General features: G+C 37.3%; 1 protein-coding gene across 1 annotated transcript in view; it reads left to right on the top strand.

The window, feature by feature from the left end:
• LOC121375660 (tyrosine-protein kinase transmembrane receptor Ror2-like) overlaps window positions 1–22,425 on the top strand; it is a 122,525-nt gene that overhangs the window by 47,657 nt on the left and 52,443 nt on the right. Inside the window, exons 2-3 of the mRNA XM_041503222.1 lie at window positions 4,642–4,920; window positions 16,958–17,085. Coding sequence (XP_041359156.1) covers window positions 4,642–4,920; window positions 16,958–17,085 — 407 coding nt within the window. The remainder of the gene's footprint in view (window positions 1–4,641; window positions 4,921–16,957; window positions 17,086–22,425) is intronic.

Raw genomic sequence — 22,425 nt, 5'->3', positions numbered from 1 at the left:
AATGGACCATATAAATAATACTTCTAGGATATACTTCTTCCAGCTGGTTGGAATGGGAAATAATCTAGTGTGTCCCTTATAACAACCTGCTGATCCTAACACAACCGATGTACTACTAAAGTGTGTGTACATCCTGCTGTTAGTGTTTTTCATGTGGTTGTTAATAGGGATACGTCAGTCTCTGAAAAACTCATTGCCTTGATTGATGTTCAGCCACTCATGTGGATTAGATTGTGTATAAACAGTTAAACTGAACCCAATTACATACGTTCCTAAATGAATTGCTTTTCCTATTGCTATTCCCAGGTGGCCAGTACAAGCCATGCAGCCATCTGTTAAAATCCATCCCCAGACAGCAGGCACTAAATTACTCAATAATTCTTCTCACTGGCATATATAGAGGGTTGTGATTGGTGGGGGCGGACAGCAGTATGACACACACACACACACACACACACACCCATGTGGTTGGGATTTCCAAATTGGCAATCTTTTACTTTCAGAAATAAAATTATGACAAATGGTGAAAATTCTATACAATATATAGAGTAATTGTTTACCCAGTATTTCTTTTATGTACAGTAAGAATTATGAATAGCTTTTTGAGAAAGGTAGATGGCTATTTATCCTATAACTTACCCATGATATCCATGTCATAAACCCATGTAATAATTTACTTTATTAACCCTGTTAATAATGGTATGCAAATTTGCAAGGTCTCTAGGTAATGTGTTGCTGTGGATGGGTCATTTATTTACAAGCCAACAAGACCTGTGTACCTGAGCGTAACGTTTTCAAAGATTTGTTTAAAATGCGTGACGTCAAATTAATCTGTGCTAATCATGATGATGTCATATTATCGATGGCGGCGACTTTAGTACTGTGATTTACTAAAAAAAAAAAAAATTAAAATATTATTTCAGAAGTGTTATAGGATAAATAGAATTTGCTACTCCTGTTTTCTAATATGTTTTTCTAATATGTAAAATATCAAACAATACTCGTGACAAATCCTCTATATATATAATCGTAAAAAAAATAGGGGAACCTGAAATATTAATGTTAATATCAACTTCATAAGTTCAATTATTATTATTATCATTATTCTTATTATTATTATTATTATTATTCCATTATTATTTTGAAAATGGACTATATAAATGATACTTCGACCAAACAGACATTTTGACCACAGACATCCTAGTAAAGAACGTTAAGTCTGTTTATTAACACACCGAAACACATTCCATAGTTTGCACATGCATCACGCAGTTGCCCCGTACACGTGCATGGGGTGTCATTCTTGATTTTGACAATTTCCAGGAGGGTCCATTAATCACTGTGGAACATTATTCTATCAATCTTTTTCATTCTGTTGATCATACAGTTGTTATTGCTTTGTTTTTAGTCATTTTTATTGTTTGAATTTACGATTTACTGATAAAACATCAACTTTCAAATTTCACTTCTGACCCCAATCGTCCTTTGAGGTCTTTGGTGGTCATAAAACCTACTGTAATTACCAGTTTTAATGTTTGCCCACTTAATTCACTATTATCATATAACCATTCCCCACAGCTAATATACATTACAATTTTGGCAATTGTAAATTCTTATTAGAGTTCCCATACTTTTTTTGAAGAGTATATATACTGAGTGCCTTGAGGCGTATAACTGATGTAATGAAAAGTACCGTACATGGTGCTGATGGAATCTAAAATAACTGGTGTCAACTACTAATAAATAAATTTCCGTTACATTCAGTACAACATATAACGTCATCCCATTGGTCCAGACATAGCAACAGGAGTTTGTTAGTTTCTCAATGAATGTAAAAATGACGTCGTCAGGGAACGTTGTATCTGATGACACGTTGATTTTTGTTATCTTATCATCTGCTATTGGACGTCAAACATATGGTCATTCTGACACTTGTTTTTTTTTTAGAGGAAACCCGCTGTCGCCACATAGGCTACTCTTTTATGATAGGCAGCAAGGGATCTTTTATTTGCGCTTCCCACAGGCAGGATAGCACAAACCATGGCCTTTGTTGAACCAGTTATGGATCACTGGTCGGTGCAAGTGGTTTACACCTACCCATTGAGCCTTGTGGAGCACTCACTCGGGGTTTGGAGTCAGTATCTGGATTAAAAATCCCATGCCTCGACCGGGATCCGAACCCAGTACCTACCAGCTTGGAGACTGATGGCTTAACCACTGCACCACCGAGGCTGGTAAAATAAAGTATTAAGTTTTATTGTTATTATTAGCAAGTATCATTCAAATTTAATTATAAATATTGCTGTTATTTCTTTTACGTTCATCTAGGTATGAATAAAAAAAAAATCATCTGCAAACTTATGTGAGAATGGCTTCGCTGATTCACATAGTTTACAGATGACTTTTTTTGTTCATACCCCGATGAATGTAAAAGAAATAACAGACAATCCTTAAATGAACACAAGATAATGATATAACTGTAGTAGAAGTTAGTATGTGTGCAGGTATGTTGATCCTCTTCCCCCACCACCCATACACCATTGACCTGGCTACATCATCCTGTTCTTCAGTTAAAGGGACAGTCATGAGTTTGCTGCCATTGTGACATTTTAAAATCTAGTTTAGATCCTTTCTGGTGACTAAATTTGTATATTTAAGATATTTTTCTGTTTAGAATATCAGTATCTGTATTCATTAACAAGCTGTGTGTTGTCATACCAAGGTTTGATATAGCCCAAACCAGATGTTACCGTCCAATAATGTTGTACATGAACAATGATAGCTACAGACATTAGCACAAGGCCACAAACACAATGGATATGCAGATACTAATATTCTAAACAAGAAAATGTATTTAATGTGTAAATTTTAGTCACCAGTAAGGTTCTGTTAGTCGGGAACATCTTACAATGGAATGGAATGGAAAATTGTTTAACGTGCACATTCAAAGCAAGCTGTTGTAGCGCATGCCTGTCCTGGGCACAAGTACCGGCCTCAGCCGGTTCTTCCATCCAGGACAGGAAAGACATCTTACAATGAGTGCGAACTCAATATATAGTCCCATCAAGTTTTTGAACAGATGGTTTAAGGATTGTTTGTTATTTCTTTTACATTCATCGGGGTATGAGAAAAAAAAAATCATCCACAAACTGTTTGAATCAGTGAAGCCGGTCACAAATAAGTTTGAGGATTATTTTCAGTTGCTGCTGGAGGACCAATGGGATGATGTTTATATTGTAATGAATGTAACAGAAATTTAATTATGATCCAGTAAAAGTATATATCAGTGTCTCAGCAACTTTTTGAAACTCTCATATCCCAGATGGTTTCAAATCTGTGATTCAGTGACAGTAGATATCAGCATCTCAGCAACTTGTCTTGTAATGAAACACAGTTCCCAGATGGTTCCAGACCTGTGATCCAATGACAGTATATATCAATGTCTCAGCAATTTGTCTTGTTGAAACTCACAGTTCCCAAGCTTGCTGCAACATCGTTATGGTATATTTATTGCCCCATCAATCTTGGTCTGCCACTGGACATTGGACTACAGGTGGAAGTTCAAGTGCACTGGTCATCTGAATTCAACTGAAACTGTTCTGCATAATTTGAAAGGACACAGTCCATGCCTTTGTCTTAGAGTCTTTTGATTCATGGATGTTTATAATAATGTCTAAAACAGGCATGTGTTGTTCTGAATTTCCCATTTGATTTAGTGGGGTTTGTTTTTACCATATGTGTTTAGTATCTTTGATAAGAAGATGTGTGCATGATTAATACAAACTTAATTTATCCAAGGTTATATATAAAATGGATGTTTATAATAATGTATAAAACAGGCATAATAATGTTGTTCTGAATTTCCCATTTGATTTAGTGGGGTGTTTTTTTTACCAGATGTGTTTAGTAGTATCTTTGAAAAGAAGATATGTCCATGATTAATACAAAATTTGTTTTTCCAAGATTATGTATAAATATTTTCATTTCAACAGTTACGTCTAATTAATATGAAATGGAACATTACAAAATCCATGTAATATTTCTAAATATCAATTTTTTTATTTTCATCATGACTAATGATGTTCCAATGATCATGCAATTATAATAAAAAAATTGATTGATTAGGCTCTACCAATACAATGATCAGTTATGATAATCCATAATCGATTATTCCATTTATCTGATTTTCCCACATCTGGTATATCAAAGGTTGTGGTAAGTGATGTCCTATCTGTTGAAAAGTGCAATGTTAAAGATTCCTTGCTGGTAATGGAAAAATGTAGCAGGTTTCCTCGACGACTGTCAGAATTATCAAATGTTTGAGATCCAATGGTCAATGAGTAACAAACCAGTGTGCTCTAGTGGTGTCATTAAACAAAAAATCTTAAAATCATTTATATTACTTTGTGCTTTCATTGAAATGTAACTGGATCCCATATTAAAGACCGGTATGTGTTTGGGTGTTTTGTCTCGATGGAATCCAGCTAGGATTTGTCCAGTATTCTGTTGTTTTTCTGTCTTTCTTTCTGTATTTCTTTCTTGTTATATAATGCTATAAAAATGTAGATTTTTTTTCCAACAATGTTGGGACTTGTACATACATTTAATGAATATATTTACATTTTATATACTATGTTTCAGATTTGAAAATAACTCGACCTCCTCGTAACGAGACCGTTCTGGAAGGCCATCGATTCAGCTTTCCATGCAAGGCCAAGGGTCACCCTCCGCCTCGCATCCACTGGTTCCACAATGGGGAGCAGATGAACAAGAACGGTCGGAACTACCACATCTCCAATAAGTCAGGCACGCTGCGCATTTCCAACGTCTACGTCATTGATCGCGGGGAGTACCAGTGTAGAGCGGACAACGGTGCCGATGCTTCTGTCCTGTCTGAGAAGGTCTACCTCACTGTTAATGGTGAGTTCTAGAAAGAAATGGTTTATTTAATGATGCACTCAACACATTGTATTTACGGTTATATGGCGTCAGACATATGGTTAAGGACCACACAGATATTGAGAGAGGAAACCCGCTGTTGCCACTTCATGAGCTACTCTTTTCGATTAGCAGCAAGGGATCTTTTATATGCACCATCACACAGACAGTGTAGTACATACCACAGCCTTTGATATGCCAGTCGTTGTGCACTGGCTGGAATGAGAAATAGCCCTATGGGAACCACCGATGGGGATCGATCCCACACCGACAGTGCATCGAGCGAGCGCTGTACCACTGGGCTACATCTCACCCTTGGTGAGTTCTAGTTAACCTTCACAATTAGTGATGTTCCAATCATCGGTTATAATGGAAAATTGATTGGTTTGGTTCCACCAATGTGATGATAGGTTATAAAAATCCATAATCAGTAATTGTATGAGAAATATTTTTACTGTTATTGTTCCTCCAGTTTAGATGATGGAATTGATGTAAATTTGTAGAGTTTGGTATTTGCATTGTTGTGTTGTAGTGTGATATCTATAGCTCAGTGGTAACACTGGTGTGATATCTATAGCTCAGTGGTAACACTGGTGTGATATCTATAGCTCAGTGGTAACACTGGTGTGATATCTATAGCTCAGTTGGAGCACTGGTGTGATATCTGTAGCTCAGTGGTAACACTGGTGTGATATCTATAGCTCAGTGGTAACACTGGTGTGATATCTATAGCTCAGTGGTAACACTGGTGTGATATCTATAGCTCAGTGGTAACTCTGGTGTGATATCTATAGCTCAGTGGTAACACTGGTGTGATATCTATAGCTCAGTGGTAACACTGGTGTGATATCTATAGCTCAGTGGTAACTCTGGTGTGATATCTATAGCTCAGTGGTAACACTGGTGTGATATCTATTGCTTAGTGGTAACATTGGTGTGATATCTATTGCTTAGTGGTAACATTGGTGTAATATGTATACCTCAGTCATCTACAATGCAGTGGATCGTAGAATTGACACCCTCTGGGTTTTCCTATCCCAACCAGCATTCCTTGGCTAGTATAATAGAGGCTATAGTATCTGTATGTGGGAAAGAGCATATATTAGATGTCATTGATGTTAAATTGTAATTGAGTAGCTTACACTCTTGTGACAGTAGTTGGTTTATTCTCTCACTCTGGCAGGTTAGACACCTAATAGTCTTAATTTGTAGAAAGTGTCACAGGTGTTACATATCAACCATCCCTTTTCCGTGCATTCTTTTCTATGCATTCATTACAGATTAATTTCATCATTTGTTTTTTCAATAGTGCATCGTTTTTTGAAGCAGCTCATAACATTTTTAGTATGGATTATTTTACAAACATGGTAACTGCTACATGCCGATACATACACTTGTGTAGGGATGGTCGTTTGTTGACATAGCCCAGTTTTTAGGTGGTCTGTAAAGTTAATGAAAAGAAAAGAAAGGGTAAAAACCCAGGTACATATGTACTGCAGTCAAAAGAAGTGTTGACTTGATGTTGCTATACATGTATGTTGTACTTGGAGAATGAAAAGAAAGTTGTTAGAAGAAAAAAACTTGAGTATATGCACTCTTATGAGATACAAGACTATTATAAGTATCCCAACTATAAAACATCTACATCTGCCATTTGTGTGTGTGCTGCAGTGTTGTTATTCATTCATCCATTCAGGCAGCGCAATAAGTATACATGTAGTCTCTGGTAACCTATGTACAAGTTATCACAAAATACAGGTCTGCCACCAAATAAAAGGATATGTTTTATTTAACAACGCACTCAACACATTTTATTTACAGTTATATGGCATTAGATTAATAGAATCTATCACTGATTTGTAAACATTTCACCTACAAACAATGAAACTCATTTAATCATACTCTGAAAAATATAGTCCAACTTATGCAATGACATAAAAATGCAACAATTTAGCAATAAATATAAAGTTGAAGTATTAATTTGTTTAAATATTTTTAAAACAATGATACAACCTGAAATGGCAAACAGAATTCTGAAAACCACGAGTTATGACGTCAATCTTCATAAAACATGAGTTATGATGTCACGCATATGTAGAAATCGTCTAGCCCTCGGGTCAGACAAATTTATCTAGCCCACGGGTCAGACAGATTTTTTTTGCACCATGCAAAAGCTGGATAACTCTGTCCAGTGGGCAAGAAATATGGTTAAGGACCACACAGATATAGAGAGAGGAAACCCACTGTCACCACATCATGGGCTACTCTTTTCGATTAGCAGCAAGGGATCTTTTATATGCACCATCCCACAGACAGGATAGTACATACCACTGCCTTTGTTACACCAGTTGTCGAGCACTGGCTGGAACGAGAAATAGCCCAATGAGGGTTTGTAAAAGGTTAAAATGTATGTCTCATCGTATGTTGATGAGACATGATAATTGTGCAAACAGTAATAATCATTAAAGTAAAGTAAAGTTTGTTTTATTTAACAACGCCACTAGAGCACATTGATGTTTTATCTTATCATCGGCTATTGGACGTCAAACATATGGTCATTCTGACACTTTTTTAGAGGAAACCTGCTGTCACCTCATAGGCTACTCTTTTACGACAGGCAGCAAGGGATCTTTTATTTGCACTTCCCACAGGCAAGATAGCACAAACCATGGCCTTTGTTGAACCAGTTATGGATCACTGGTCGGTGCAAGTGGTTTACACCTACCCATTGAGCCTTGCGGAGCACTCACTCAGTGTTTGGAGTCGGTATCTGGATTAAAAATCCCATACCTTGACTGGGATCCGAACCCAGTACCTACCAGCCTGTAGACCGATGGCCTAACCACAATGCCACCGAGGCCAGTAAATAATCATTATGAATGATCACTAAATAATTTCTTGAAAAAACAGAGAGATTTTTCCATAATTTTCATCAAACATACAACTTGTGCAATTCATGTACATGTACAGGACTGAACCTTTTTAATAAATCAGCTATCACGGCTGATCCCCGTCGGTGGGCCATTGGGATATTTCTCATTCCAGCCAGTGCAACACGACTGGTATATCAACTGGGATGGTGCATATAAAAGATCTCTTGCTGCTAATCAAAAAGAGTAGCCCATGAATTGGCGACAGTGAGTTTTCTCACTCAATATCTGTGTGGTCCTTAACCATATGTCTGATGCAATATAACTGTAAATAAAATGTGTTGAGTGTGCCATTAAATAAAGCATTCCTTCCTTCTATCATGTCTGTTTGTCCTGGACAGAGCTTAACAGTTGATATTTAGTCATTGGAATTTACATGTACTCTAGGTGAGAGTCAGTACTGAGATGTGAACCCAGTAACTACCAGGCTTAAGGCTGATGACTTAATTAACCTATAGCTAGGAGGCAAGACGTAGCTCAGTGGTGAAGCCCTTGCCTGATACACAGTCTTATCTAGGATCGATCCCCATTAGTGGGTCCATTGAGCTATTTCTCATTCCAGCCAGTGCACCATGACTGGTATATCAAAGGCCGTGGTATGTGTTATCATGTCTGTAGAATGGTGCATATAAAAGATCCCTTGCTGCTAATTGAAAAGAGTAGCCCATGAAGTGGTGACAGCGGGTTTCCTCTCTCAATATCTGTGTGGTTCTTAACCATATGTCTGACACTATATAACCTTAAATAAAATGTGTTGAGTGTGTTGTTAAATAAAACATTTCTTCAAAGACTGTCAAAATTGCCAAATGTTTGACATCCAATAGCTGATGATTAATAAATCAGTGTTTTCTAGTGATGTCGTTGAACAAAACAGACTTTAACTTTAACTTTAGCTATGCCACTGAGGCTTGTTCTTTTTGAAGACAGAACATTTTTTATGGTGTAATTTTATATAGTTTCGAATTGTTCTTCAAACACGTACATAGCTTTGAATGATAACTTAATTAGTCATGTCTTTCCTTCAGGAGTTCTTTCCCTTTACTGGCTTGTTGTGAGTGCCAGCCAGACCACAGTGGTGGTGGGAAATGAACTAGCACAACAACAGATTTAACTTTTATGAGGTCAAATGATTTCTACCCTGCTAGACAGTGTGATCTCCTGCCAGTAGGAACCAGACATTCTTGGCCCATTGTCAGTGAGCCCTAGTGTTGTGGGCAATGAGCCGTGACTGCTGTTTATTGTCAGAAATGATCTGAATTGTATCATCCAGGTAGCATGCATGGGGCCCTGGACTTTTATGGGACAATATGTCTTCATTGGTGGTTAGAACTGGCCTCGGTGGTGTCGTGGCAGGCCATCGGTCTACAGGCTGGTAGGTACTGGGTTCGGATCTCAGTCGAGGCATGGGATTTTTAATCCAGCTACCGACTCCAAACCCTGAGTGAGTGCTCCGCAAGGCTCAATGGGTAGGTGTAAACCACTTGCACTGACCAGTGATCCATAACTGGTTCAACAAAGGCCATGGTTTGTGCTACCTGTCTGTGGGAAGCGCAAATAAAAGATCCCTTGCTGCTAATCGGAAGAGTAGCCCATGTAGTGGCGACAGCGGGTTTCCTCTCAAAATCTTTGTTGGTCCGTAACCATATGTCTGACGCCATATACAGTAACTGTAAATAAAATGTGTTGAGTGCGTCATTAAATAAAACATTTCTTTCTTTCTTTCATTGGTGGTTAGCTTCTCCAGAGTCTGTACATCATATGTTCAGACTGCTAATGTCACATTATACAGGGATAGCTCAGCCACTCGCCAAATCTGCCAATTGCGAATTTCAAGAACAATTGGCAAATTTTATTTTTATTTGGCAAAAACATTTCATGTAATAATTGGTATTCTGTTGAAAAATAACAGTGGATTTTGTTGAAAAATAACAGTGGATTTTGTTGAAAAATAACAGTGGATTTTGCATATTTAAAGATAATTTGGCGAATTATTTTGCTCACCCAAAGCTAGCCATGTATTATATAACCTTCCAGAATTCTCACTTGTTTCTACCTGTTCTGTTTTTGCACCATGCAAACAACTATTGTGTGTCATTGCAGTTGATTACTACTTGTATACATATGTAGTTAGCTGCTTAATCTAATTGTACAGTTCAGGTTAGGAAATAGGTCTTCATTAAAAATAGTAGGATAATAGAGAATATATGCCTTTCTAAATTTTCTTTGCTGATATAATTACAAATAGTTTGACCTTTGCTGTATAATATTCAAATTTGCCTAGTCTTTTCAAATTATTTGTTATTGTCTTGAGCCAGTGCACCATGACTGGTATATCAAAAGCTGTGGTATGTGCTATCCTGTCTTTCAGATGGTGCATATATAAGATCCCTTGCTACTAATGGAAAAATGTAGCAGGTTTCCTCTCTGAGGCTATATAGCAAAATTACCAAATGTTTGACATTCAATAGCAGATGATTAATAAATCAATGTGCTCTGGTGATCTCTTTACACAAAACAAAGCTTTTTTTTGCTTTTATGAAGTAAAAAGGAGAGATGTAGGTAATACATTTCGGATGGTGGAGATGGTAGTGGCAGCATCAACTTTTGCATTAAAGTTTCGGCTTTAGGTCAATTTCTCACAAACTATTAGTCCTAGGTTAATGAAACATGGTTTATAGTTTTACCTATGGATGTCAATCAATCACGGTGCACCAAAAACATTGAGATCATTGTAATGCTGTCCTATGTCATCTTGGGCGAAAAAACATGTCAGAATCCTACACCCAAGAGATGCATGCTCTGCAAAACTTGTTCTGAACAGGGGCAGGATGTAGTTCAGTGGTACAACGCTCTTTCTAGGATCGATTCCCGTCAGCGCACACATTGGGCTGTTTCTCATTCCAGCCAGTGCTCCACAACTGGTGTAACTGAAAAAAGACAGTAGTATGTACTATCCTATCTGTGGCATATAAAAGATCCCTTGCTACTAATCGAAAAGAGTAGCCCATGAAGTGGCGACAGCAGGTTTCCTCTCTCAATATCTGTGTGGTCTTTAACCATATGTCTGACACAATATAACCGTAAGGTTTCCTCTCTCAATATCTGTGTGATCTTTAACCATATGTCTGACGCAATATAACCGTAAGGTTTCCTCTCTCAATATCTGTGTGATCTTTAACCATACATGTATGTCTGACACAATATAACCGTAAGGTTTCCTCTCTCAATATCTGTGTGGTCTTTAACCATATGTCCGATGCAATATAACCGTAAGGTTTCGTCTCTCAGTATCTGTGTGGTCTTTAACCATATGTCTGACACAATATAACCGTAAGGTTTCCTCTCTCAATATCTGTGTGGTCTTTAACCATATGTCTGACACAATATAACCGTAAGGTTTCCTCTCTCAATATCTGTGTGGTCTTTAACCATATGTCTGACACAATATAACCGTAAGGTTTCCTCTCTCAGGTCTTTAACCATATGTCTGACACAATATAACCGTAAGGTTTCCTCTCTCAGGTCTTTAACCATATGTCCGATGCAATATAACCGTACATGAAATTTCCTTCCTCCTTGTTCTGAATGTGCATGTTGAGTTATTTCTTGTCCTTGTCTTATTTGTGCATATGAAAGAATACTGTGATGCTGTCCTATCTGTGCATATAAAAAGTCATTGCTATATTATACAAACTGAAAGGAAAATCCTATGGGATGACTGGGTTTCTTCTCTTGAAAAATTTCATAAATAACAAATGTTCAGACACCACTGATTATAAAACATGCTGAAGTTTATCCACATACAAATATTGTAAGCTCAGTGTCAATGGCAGACTTTTATTTTTAAAAACCCCAGGAAAGTGAAAAATCACTTTTCAAAATGTTGAAGGGGAAAAGTACACACCTCAAACTAATTGGTGTTATATTGTAAGCTGTTAGAGGGGAACATTGTTTGTTCCAATGAGTCATGTTTTGCAGCCCTTTATAGACTGATTTGATGGGAGTACAGGGGTACAGTACAGTTATTCTCACGCCCCTGGGTGATAGTTTAAAACAGGGTATTCCAGGGCACAATATTTCACGAGAACCATTGTTCTGTTTGCGTGTCGGCTATGCAACTTTAACATTACAAGAATAGCCAATCTGTTACATGGTGAACAATTACATTCTAAAAAGTGCTATATACCAGTAATGATTTATGAAAATGAAAATCTGTTTGTTTTTAAATACATTTGAATCATCAATGTAGCACAGAACCATAGTTCATGTGTTTTAGGATTAGGTAGGCCCAACTCATCGGTTACTTGAACTATATTCATGTAACCAAATAATCGGTTACCTAAGTAAAACTCACGTGAACTGACTTCCTGTTGCCTAAGATTTTGAAATATTGTCCCCTGGTATAAATAAGGGGCGAGACGTAGCCTAGTGGTAAAGCTCCCACCAGGTGAGCATTCAGTGTGGGATCGATCCCCGTCGGTGGGCCCATTGGGCTATTTCTCATTCCAGCCAGTGCATCAAGACTGGTATACCAAAGGCCGTGGTATGTGCTATCCTGTCTGTGGGATGGTGCATATAAAAGTGCATGTAGTGGCGGCAGCAGGTTTCCTCTCTCCATTTCTGTGTGGTCCTTAACCATAAGTCCGACGCCATATAACCGTAAATAAAATGTGTTGAGTGCGTCGTTAAATAAAACATCTCCTTTCCTGGTATAAATAATGTCTCAATGTAGGAGACTGTTTATTCAAGGGAGGCCATAACAGTGTAATTAATCTGATGAAATCAGAGCATGGTTAATATTGTTAGATTACCGGTGAAATATACCAGTTGCAGGCCATCTTATTTTGATATAATTACCTGTCATTAAACTCTTTTTTTTTCACTAGTAATTTATTTCCTGTTAGGTACAGACTTTGAAAAGACACTTTTAATGGCATTATTCATGCTGAAAAGAAAAAGGGTTTGCCATCACAGATTCATTTTTAAACAGAGTGCTTACAATTCATGTTCTACACGAGCGTATAGTGTTGGTGTGTAAACAGACGTGTACCACACACATACCCCGAGGTATCTTGTTCTTGTTGTAGCGAGCATGGGTATACAAACACCCATATCTACAGGTTGAGGTGGATTGTATGCACAACTGGCTCGTCACAATGATAGGTATTTAGGTCATGGGCTTGATATAGACATGTTGGCTTTTTATCACTTGCCGGATCATGGCTTTCATGAAACTGATAGTAAATTCCTGATTGATTTAAGGCCTTGCAGCATGTGAGAAGGAATTCTCGTTATGCTAGTATTACAACTTGAACAATCGTAGTCCGCTTTTTGGAACAAATGACCTGCATGTATTCATGTATAATGACGTATTCTGTGACTCAATTGTGTTTTGGAGCGTGTGCACACAATTTGAAAAGAAAAAATTCCACTTTTGAAGTTTTTATTAGAAATTAATGCTATCGCTGTGTTAAGGAAATTCATTTGTTACAAGATTAAATGACTTAGTTTCTTATTGTTATGATGTTGGGAGATAAAATATTTGAAGACAATAAGTCATTGCAAAAAATCTTCTACACGTATGAAGAGGATTTGTTCTAACTGTTGTTTAAAAAATAAAAATGAAGTGGTGGGTGTATATTTTAAAATGTTTTCTTTCTGAATTTCCGGATTCACCTGGGGCCGATGAAATAATGCTGGTTTAGACATAGTGTTGGTATAGACAGATTTTGTCCAGAGTTACGGTTCTTGCAGGAAGGATATGGGCAGTGTTTTGGATTTGCCTGCTGAAACCACTGGTGTAGCAATCCATTAAATTTTTCAAACTTGTTGTTGGCTATGCATTTTCTCTCTACCAAAATATTGTCCTCGTACAATTGCCAGTAATGGTCACTATGTTTTAGTATATCTAATACTGTCTGTCTTCTGATCTTGAATTTCAAAGCTAAATCTTTCTGTTTATACACAAAGGATTTGATGAAAATTCCACGATTAATTTCACTTTATGTTCTAAGGAGAGTTCAATACGTTGCCATTTTTTTTGTTGCTCTGCCATTGCAAATTCAGTAAGACCAGGCATCGAAATAAGTCGAGAACAGTCGTTCAGGTTACTGGGAGGTTACCAGTGTAAGTAAAGTCGAGAACGGTACGTGTTTCGTTCTCGACAAGAATTTCAACATGTATAATCATCTGGCACACATGCAAGGACGTTAAAAGTAGTAGTAACAGGAATTCAATTCTAACTTTCATATAGTTGTGGTAACCTATAGGTTACCAGGCTATATTTTGTGGTAACCTATAGGTTACCAGGCTATATTTTGTGGTAACCTGTAAATGGGTTACCAGACACAATGCTTATTCTGATGTCTGTAAGACAGTGTAATACAGAAGTGTCATATTTATGCAGGTGATCATGTACTATATAGTTTTGACAAAACACACAGTAGAATGCAGTTAGGTATGAACACATACTATTAATAATCAGATTGATTATAGCAGGTGCGGTCCATTGCCTTCAAAGAAAAAAACGAAAGAAGTGTTTTATTTAACGACACACTCAACACATTTTATTTACGGTTATATGGCGTCAGACATATGGTTAAGGACCACACAGATTTTTTTTTAGAGGAAACCCGCTGTCACCACATAGGCTACTCTTTTATGACAGGCAGCAAGGGATCTTTTATTTGTGCTTCCTACAGGCAGGATAGCACAAACCATGGCCTTTGTTGAACCAGTTATGGATCACTGGTCGGTGCAAGTGGTTTACACCTACCCATTGAGCCTTGTGGAGCACTCACTCAGGGTTTGGAGTCGGTATCTGGATTAAAAATTCCATGCCTCGACTGGGATCCGAACCCAGTACCTACCAGCCTGTAGACCGATAGCCTGCCACGACGCCACCGAGACCAGTCTGCCTTCAAAGAAGCGCGATTATTTCATAACAATTTGGTATCCTAATTACTGGGGAACTGCTGTCATTGTTTACAGGGTGACCACAGGCAGACAGTAGAGGTATGATCACCTGCTGGTGTAGACACAGCTAATTACTACATAAACTGTTCTTTTGTTCTTGAATTTGCATCCGAAATCCAGAATAGACCATATTTGGTGTAGGCAGAGTTCTATTCATAATAAATTAATTGTAGCTGGACAGGGGCCTAATTCACAAAGGTCTCTTAGGCTCTGCTAGACAACAAAGTATCCTCTTTGTAAAGTCTTTTAGCACTGCACTGCGAGATCGCAAAGTTGCGAGAGTTTAGTGAATTAGGCCCCAGGACTTGAAAACTGTCATAAAAAAAATCAGGTTTAGACAAATGCCAGTTTGGACAGAGTTCACTGTACTTGCTTACACATCAAATATTTATAAATATTTTTGTAACCCGGGGCAGAAGTAAAGACAACACTTCTTGTGGTTCCAATGTTTTATTGTAGGCCAATTGGAAAAACCTATAAAATATAATACAAACATTCCTTACAATCACACATTAACTTTCACACTTCCGCGCACATGTATAATATAAACTCTCAATTAAGATAAAATTATTACATCACTATGTCCGAATATCAATATAAAATACTATTACAAATAAATATATCTTACCAGACATCCACAATGTCTATTTGATCAGACACTTGAAATGCAGCAGTGTTTAAAAATATATATATAATAATCAACCACTTATTCTCTGCAGAATAATTTGATAAAATAGTATTGACTGTCTGCTTCTGATGAAAGCTGATCGTAATCTGACAATTAGGAAACATCTAGTTATAAAGGGCGTAGTCGAAAAGCATGCAGTGCATGTCTCGGTGTCGAGTTATCAGTCTTGCGTGAACTGTCATCGTCGCACGTGAATTTACAACTACTAACAAACCCAACACACTAAACAATGACCACTGCTAACACAAAAGACGAAATAGACAACACACCTTTCTTTAACTATTTTATTTTTAAAGATCGACTCCTACAAATTAATTTTTTTAAATACTTACGGTAATATATTATAATTAATATTTAATTGAAATCTTTGAAATTAATAATTTAACACCTGGTTACATATATAAAATAATAAATTATGTTAAGGGACAAAACATTATTTGGTACCACCAACCTCCCCCTCATTACTCCCCCCCCCCCCAAAAAAAAAAAAACAAACAACAACAACAAAACAAACAACAACAAAACAAACAACAACAAAGTGGAGAACACATTTTACCTACCGGTACCTTTAACACAGTTTACAATGTCAGCCCTGTGTTCCTACCATGGTTAATTTTATATCACAATATTTTCATGATTATTTGGGTTTTAGCTCCAAGCCTATAAAACTTTAGTGCAGACTGAAGGCTTTAATGAAGTCTCACCCATACAAATCAAAGATGTAGCACCCATTATGCACAGTACGCACGTACATAATTTAAAACAAATCTGGGAATAGGTCGAGGCTGTCTATAATTGTTCTATAAAATATCCTCTTCCCTTTTTTAGTAATTATGTTTCCCCAATAAAGCAGCGTGCATAATGCTAAAAAAAAATTGGCTATGCCCCTGCAAATATCATATAGTCTGGCCACGGAGGCTTTGCTAAAATTGAATCTTGACGTTGAAGTTTTATAAACAAGAGAACCAGGAAGAGCTTTATCAGCTACAGTAGTGATCGCTACACAGATATAACATACATTAATGTTTCCTACAGGAGCTGTGCTTGTAAACTTATGATTCTGAGAGATTTTAACGTCATGACAATGCCGTATACATTGCATGCATGTGACATCATTAGACATTTCAGTCTTGTCTCTGAAGTTTTATAAGTATGGGCCTATAGGAGGAACAAAACAGGAATGTCCTTCATCTGTCTCAACTGCATGTACATTCAATTATAAAAGGCTTAATAATAAAACATAAATACATACTATATCTTTTTTTCAGGATTTTATCTGTCATTTGGTAGTTATACTTAGTAGGATTTAAAAACGTCTACCTGCAGTGACTGCAATTCCAATTTTAAGAATTTCATGTTCTAGATTTCAGTTTCTTTTTTAATATACATGTAAATACATGAACATAAAATCTGTTATTGTTTTCAGCCAAAGCTACCATCTATGACTGGTTTAGTCAGGAGCGTCAGACAGAGTATGGTCACAAAATGCATCTAAAATGTCAGGCATTTGGAATACCATTACCTTCGGTGCAGTGGAGGAAAAACGGAACATCGGTTTGTAACTTACGACATTTACTTTATCCCTGTACATGATTCTGTAGTTGGTTCATGTGTCATAAGAAATATATATACCCAATGAAACAGACGTACAGGAAATGGAAATGTTTTATTTAACAACGCACTCAACACATTTTAGTTACGGTTATATGGCGTCGGAAAACAGACATACAGTGAAACATGTCCTAGCATCCACCTGTTATCAGCGGTCACCTGCCATAAGCAGCCACTTTTTTCCCATCCAATTTTTTTTTAATGTAACTGCACCTGTAATAAGTGGTCATCTGTCTAATGTGGCTAGCGGCCACCTAAATCGGATCCCAAATCGGTAAAATACCTGTATTAAGTGGCCACAGTAAATGTTTACTATTATATAAAAAGGATATTTTAACAACAGTGATAAGGTGCAGTAAATAAACAATCTTCACACCTTCGGTGGGACCAATGGGCTATTTCTCATTTCAACCAGTGCACTACGAGGCTGTGGTATGTGCTATGCTGTCTGCATGTGGAATGGTGCATATAAAAGATCCCTTGGTACTAATGGAAAAATTTGGGTTTCCTTTCTAAATCTATATGTCAAAATTACCAAGTGTCTGACATCCACTAGCTGATGATTAATAAAGCAATACCCTCTAGTGGCGTCATCAAACATACACCAGTCATGAGGATCGATCCTTGTCGGTGGGCCCATTGGGCTATTTCTTGCTCTAGCCAGTGCATTACGACTGATATATCAAAGGCCGTTGTATGTGTTATCCTGTCTGTGGGATGGTGCATATAAAAGATCTCTTGCTGCTAATCGAAAAGAGTAGCCCATGAAGTGGCGACAGTGGGTTTCCTCTCTCAATATCTTTGTGGTCCTTAACCATATGTTGGACGCCATATAACCATAAATAAAATGTGTTGAGTGTGTCGTTAAATAAACCTTTTTCTTCTTCCATTCATGAGGCACTGGTTTGTATATGAAAAAAAAATTCAAAAGAGATTAACCTAAAGTACTGATCCTACAACTAGGGCCTCCATGAGTCCAAAATATTGGACGCGAGTACTAACAAAATTAGTATTTACTTGTCTTTATTTCCAGTGTTAAATATGTTAACATTGGCAATAAATATGAATAAGTACACACTTTCTTTATATTATGCTATTAATTTGTAAGTTTGCCAGTTTGTAATTCTGTCATATTTAATACCTGCATGCCCAATAACATGGCACAGATATATTTTACCATTGAGCGAGTGATGTTTTCTCAGTGGAAAAATTATTTTCTGTTATTAGTGACCTGATTTGTTAGTTCATTTGTACACAACTAATTATTTGTTTAAAGTATAGTCTAATCTGTGTAAATGTAATATTTTTAATGTTATTCAGTATAGTTGCTCAGCGCCCTCAATAGTTTAAGAAATAGCAGGCTACAACAGTGATGATAGCATGGGGCAAAGCGGGGGGTCTGGGGGCCCTCACCTAGAAATATTTGAAAAATCGAACCTCTGAGATGCATTCTCATGGCCTCTGTTAGCGCAAATCAGTCACCATCCATTAAATAGGCGGCGGCAAAAGCTGCTTCAGGCGGCGATTTGCCGCCGGAGACCGTGTACTTTTGAGGGCTCTGGTTGCTGTAACAGTAAGTACATCATTGATGTGTATATCAAAAATGTTTGTGGCTCCCCAGGCTGTGCAGATCTTTTGCATCTGCTTATAAAATAATTGGTTTTAGTTATATGGGATGTTACCTCATAACATCAACACAAATAGCATAATCTCGGTGGATCCAATCAACTGATTGGGTATTTTCTCATTCAAACCAGTGCACCACAACTAGTCAAAGGCATGGTATATGCTTTCCTGTCTGTGGGAAAATGCATATAAAAGATCCCTTGCTGCTAATAGAAAAATATAGCAGGTTTCATCTGATGACTGCAAGTCATAATTACCAAATGTTTGACATCCAATAGCCGATGATTAATGAATCAGTGTGCTCTAGTGGTGTCGTTAAGCAAAACAAACTTTCTTTTTTCTGAAGTCCTTTCATATGGAAATTCTGTACTTTGTAGATCATTTGTTGCTAATAAAACTCAGTGCATTGTAGACTATTTGTATTTGATAAGAAATAACTGATGTTATAAACAGATATACAGACATAGTGCTATATAAATCAGATCTTCCTTCAGTTAGACAAACCCGTGTTGCTAACGTAGTAGCGATCCAATAGGCCTTACATCTGATAGGTTCTGGGTTCACATCTCAGTACTGGCTTCTACACAGAGTGAGTTTTAATAATTCAGTGGAAAGGAAAAGAAAGAAAGAAATGTTTTATTTAACGACGCACTCAATACATTTTATTTACGGTTATATGGCGTCAGACATATGGTTAAGGACCACACAGATTTTGAGAGGAAACCTGCTGTCGCCACTATATGGGCTACTCTTCCGATTAGCAGCAAGGGATCTTTTATTTGCGCTTCCCACAGGCAGGATAGCACAAACCATGGCCTTTGTTGAACCAGTTATGGATCACTGGTCGGTGCAAGTGGTTTACATCTACCCATTGAGCCTTGCGGAGCACTCACTCAGGGTTTGGAGTCGGTATCTGGATTAAAAATCCCATGCCTCGACTGGGATCCGAACCCAGTACCTACCAGCCTGTAGACCGATGGCCTACTACGATGCCACCGAGGCCGGTCAGTGGAAAGGAAGGAAATGTTTTATTTAACGAAGCACTCAACACATTTTATTTACAGTTATATGGTGTCTGGTTAAGGACCACACATATATTGAGAGAGGAATCCCTCTGCTGCCACTTCATAGGCTACTCTTTTTGATTAGCAGTAAGGGATTTTTACATGCACCATCCCACAGACAGGGTAGTACATACTACGGCTTTTGATGTGCCAGTTGTGGTGCACTAGCTCAGTGGAAAGGTGTATAGTCATTACACCAACTTGTTTTTCACTAACAAATAACATGTCTTGCCAGAGAATGAAATATTTACAGCTTTGTAAGGTATTATTTTGAGAGGAAACTTGCTAAATTTTTCCATTAGTAGCAAGGGATCTTTTAAATGCACCATCCCACAAAGAGGATAGTACGTAACATGACCTTTGATATACCAGTCATGGTGCACTGGCTGGAATGAGAAATAGCCCATTGAGCCCACCAACGAGGATCGATCCCAGACCGACCATGCATCAGGCGAAAGCGCCTTACCAGTGAGCTACATCCTGCCCATTTTAAGACATACATGTATATTCATGACTGTAAACCTATAATACAAATTATATAACTGTATGCCGAAATAGAATGTTGACATGTTTCTAATGTGTGTATTTACAGAGAACAGTTTGTATGTTACAGTTTGGCAGCAGATTTTTCCTGTTAGTGTCCTTGATAAAGGAGTGTATGTGTATGTATGTGGGTTTGGTTCCAGATTTATGTATTGATAATGTGTGAGCTGTATACGAGCATGGCAATTTACAATGTGCCCCGTTCGCGACCATCTGTTAGATGGATTAGTAATACGAACAATCAGCTGTGTCTGTGTCTTTAGATGTGTGATTGTGGAGAGAGACAGAAAAAAATAAATTAAGATGTACTTGATCTTGAAAAATTCATGAGAAAAACAACAACACGTCTTAGAAATAACGTTTTGGCTGAAATGTAATATCCCCTCAATCATAAAACAGCTATTTTACTTTTTTTTTTTTTTTTTTTTTGACATTTTTTACTGTCTTTTTTAGTACTGGTTCAAGCAATTGTGTAACGCCCATGAGTATTATTGATATTTAATACTCTGGCAATTGTAAGTGCTCTTAAGGCAAACATGTCACAATTTTTATAGGAACAAAAAGGCTATTAAAAGAGAAAATAGAAGTTAGTGGGTCAAGAATTCTTGACCTGCATGTACATGTACTTGACCTTTTAAAGTCATCATTAAAACATTGTGTTTTGTTTAGAACTGTGATTGTGTACTTACCTGAGCAGTGGCTGATCCATGGTGGTGAATAGGGTGGCTAGCCAACCCCCTCCCTTCCTGGGCCATTTTTTTTATGTTCATTCCAAACATATTTAATGAATTTTACGAATTAATCACAGTCATTGTACTGATGGACATTTGCCATTTTTAGCAAAATACATTAAACATGACATCACAGACACAATATTACTGTTGTATCTGTGACCTGTAATGTTATCTTTACCGTAAGCGTAATGTTATCACTTTCACTGATGAAAGTGCACCTGCCAGTCTATTTTTGCAAGATTTCCTTGCAGGCAAGTTCATATATATAATAATATGCCTGTTATCAATCAGGTGTACAATTGAACCGAGTATGGCTTGCATCGATAAGGACAAAATTAAATAGTTTTCTATAATTTTGGTGTGAATCAGGAAAACGGCAAAATATTTATCAACTTTATGGAATTATTCATTAGGAATTAGATTCTTGAAAATCAGTGAAATAAGGCTGTAAAATGTCCAGAATGCTGAAACTTCATGGGGCATTACCCCCGAATCCTTCTCCATGACTCGGCTCCCACCGGTTCACTCCATCCCAATCCAGCCACACACACACACACACACACCCTTCCTTATTATTTTCTAGATCCGCCACTGCTGAATTGTGATGTACGGCTCGAAATAGGAAGTAAAATATGGCCTGCTGGTGTGTGTTTATAAAAATAGTAGGCCCCCAACAATATGGCCTGTTAAAAAAAAAAATGGCCTGTTAAAAAAAAATATGGCCTGCCGGAAATAAGACAGCACAGGGTGAGTGGAGGGAGGGGGACCGAGTTTGAGAATTAGAACCTCTTAGATGTATTTTAGAGCATAATAAAAGTAAAATATAACAGAATCACAAGCTCCACCTCAGCTAAAGAGAAGATGATATGATCATACATATGTCAGGGGTGGGAATTCTCCTCATATCAGCTGTTTTCCTCTCATGGAACATTGCGTTTCCTCGCATTTTAATCATCCTTTCCTCCAAGATGTGTCAGATGGCACAGATTTTAACCTAGGATTTCAAGAATTTCCTGGACCCCTCTAGATTTCTTCTTTTTTACAGTTCACCAATTCCCACCCCTGATACATGAATTGTTATTTCACCTGCTACGGTAGCTATAAAAAATGGACTGTTATTCATATTTTGCAGGACATTATTTCAAGCCTTGCTTCCCCTAGGTTATGGCACATTTATTTTTATTATTTTCTTATATATTGTGCCATAAAAAGATCATCCTATCTGCTCGAGGTAGACTGAGATGATTTAAAAAAAAAAGTTTCATTATATAGTACAAAGAAAATGTCTTCATTGAATATAAGTATGACAAAAAGTT

The sequence above is a fragment of the Gigantopelta aegis genome, chromosome 6, assembly GCF_016097555.1.
Source record: "Gigantopelta aegis isolate Gae_Host chromosome 6, Gae_host_genome, whole genome shotgun sequence".
Classification (NCBI taxonomy): Eukaryota; Metazoa; Mollusca; class Gastropoda; order Neomphalida; family Peltospiridae; genus Gigantopelta; species Gigantopelta aegis.
Note: the sequence above shows the minus strand (reverse complement) of the source record. Positions and strands in the feature narration are given on the sequence as shown.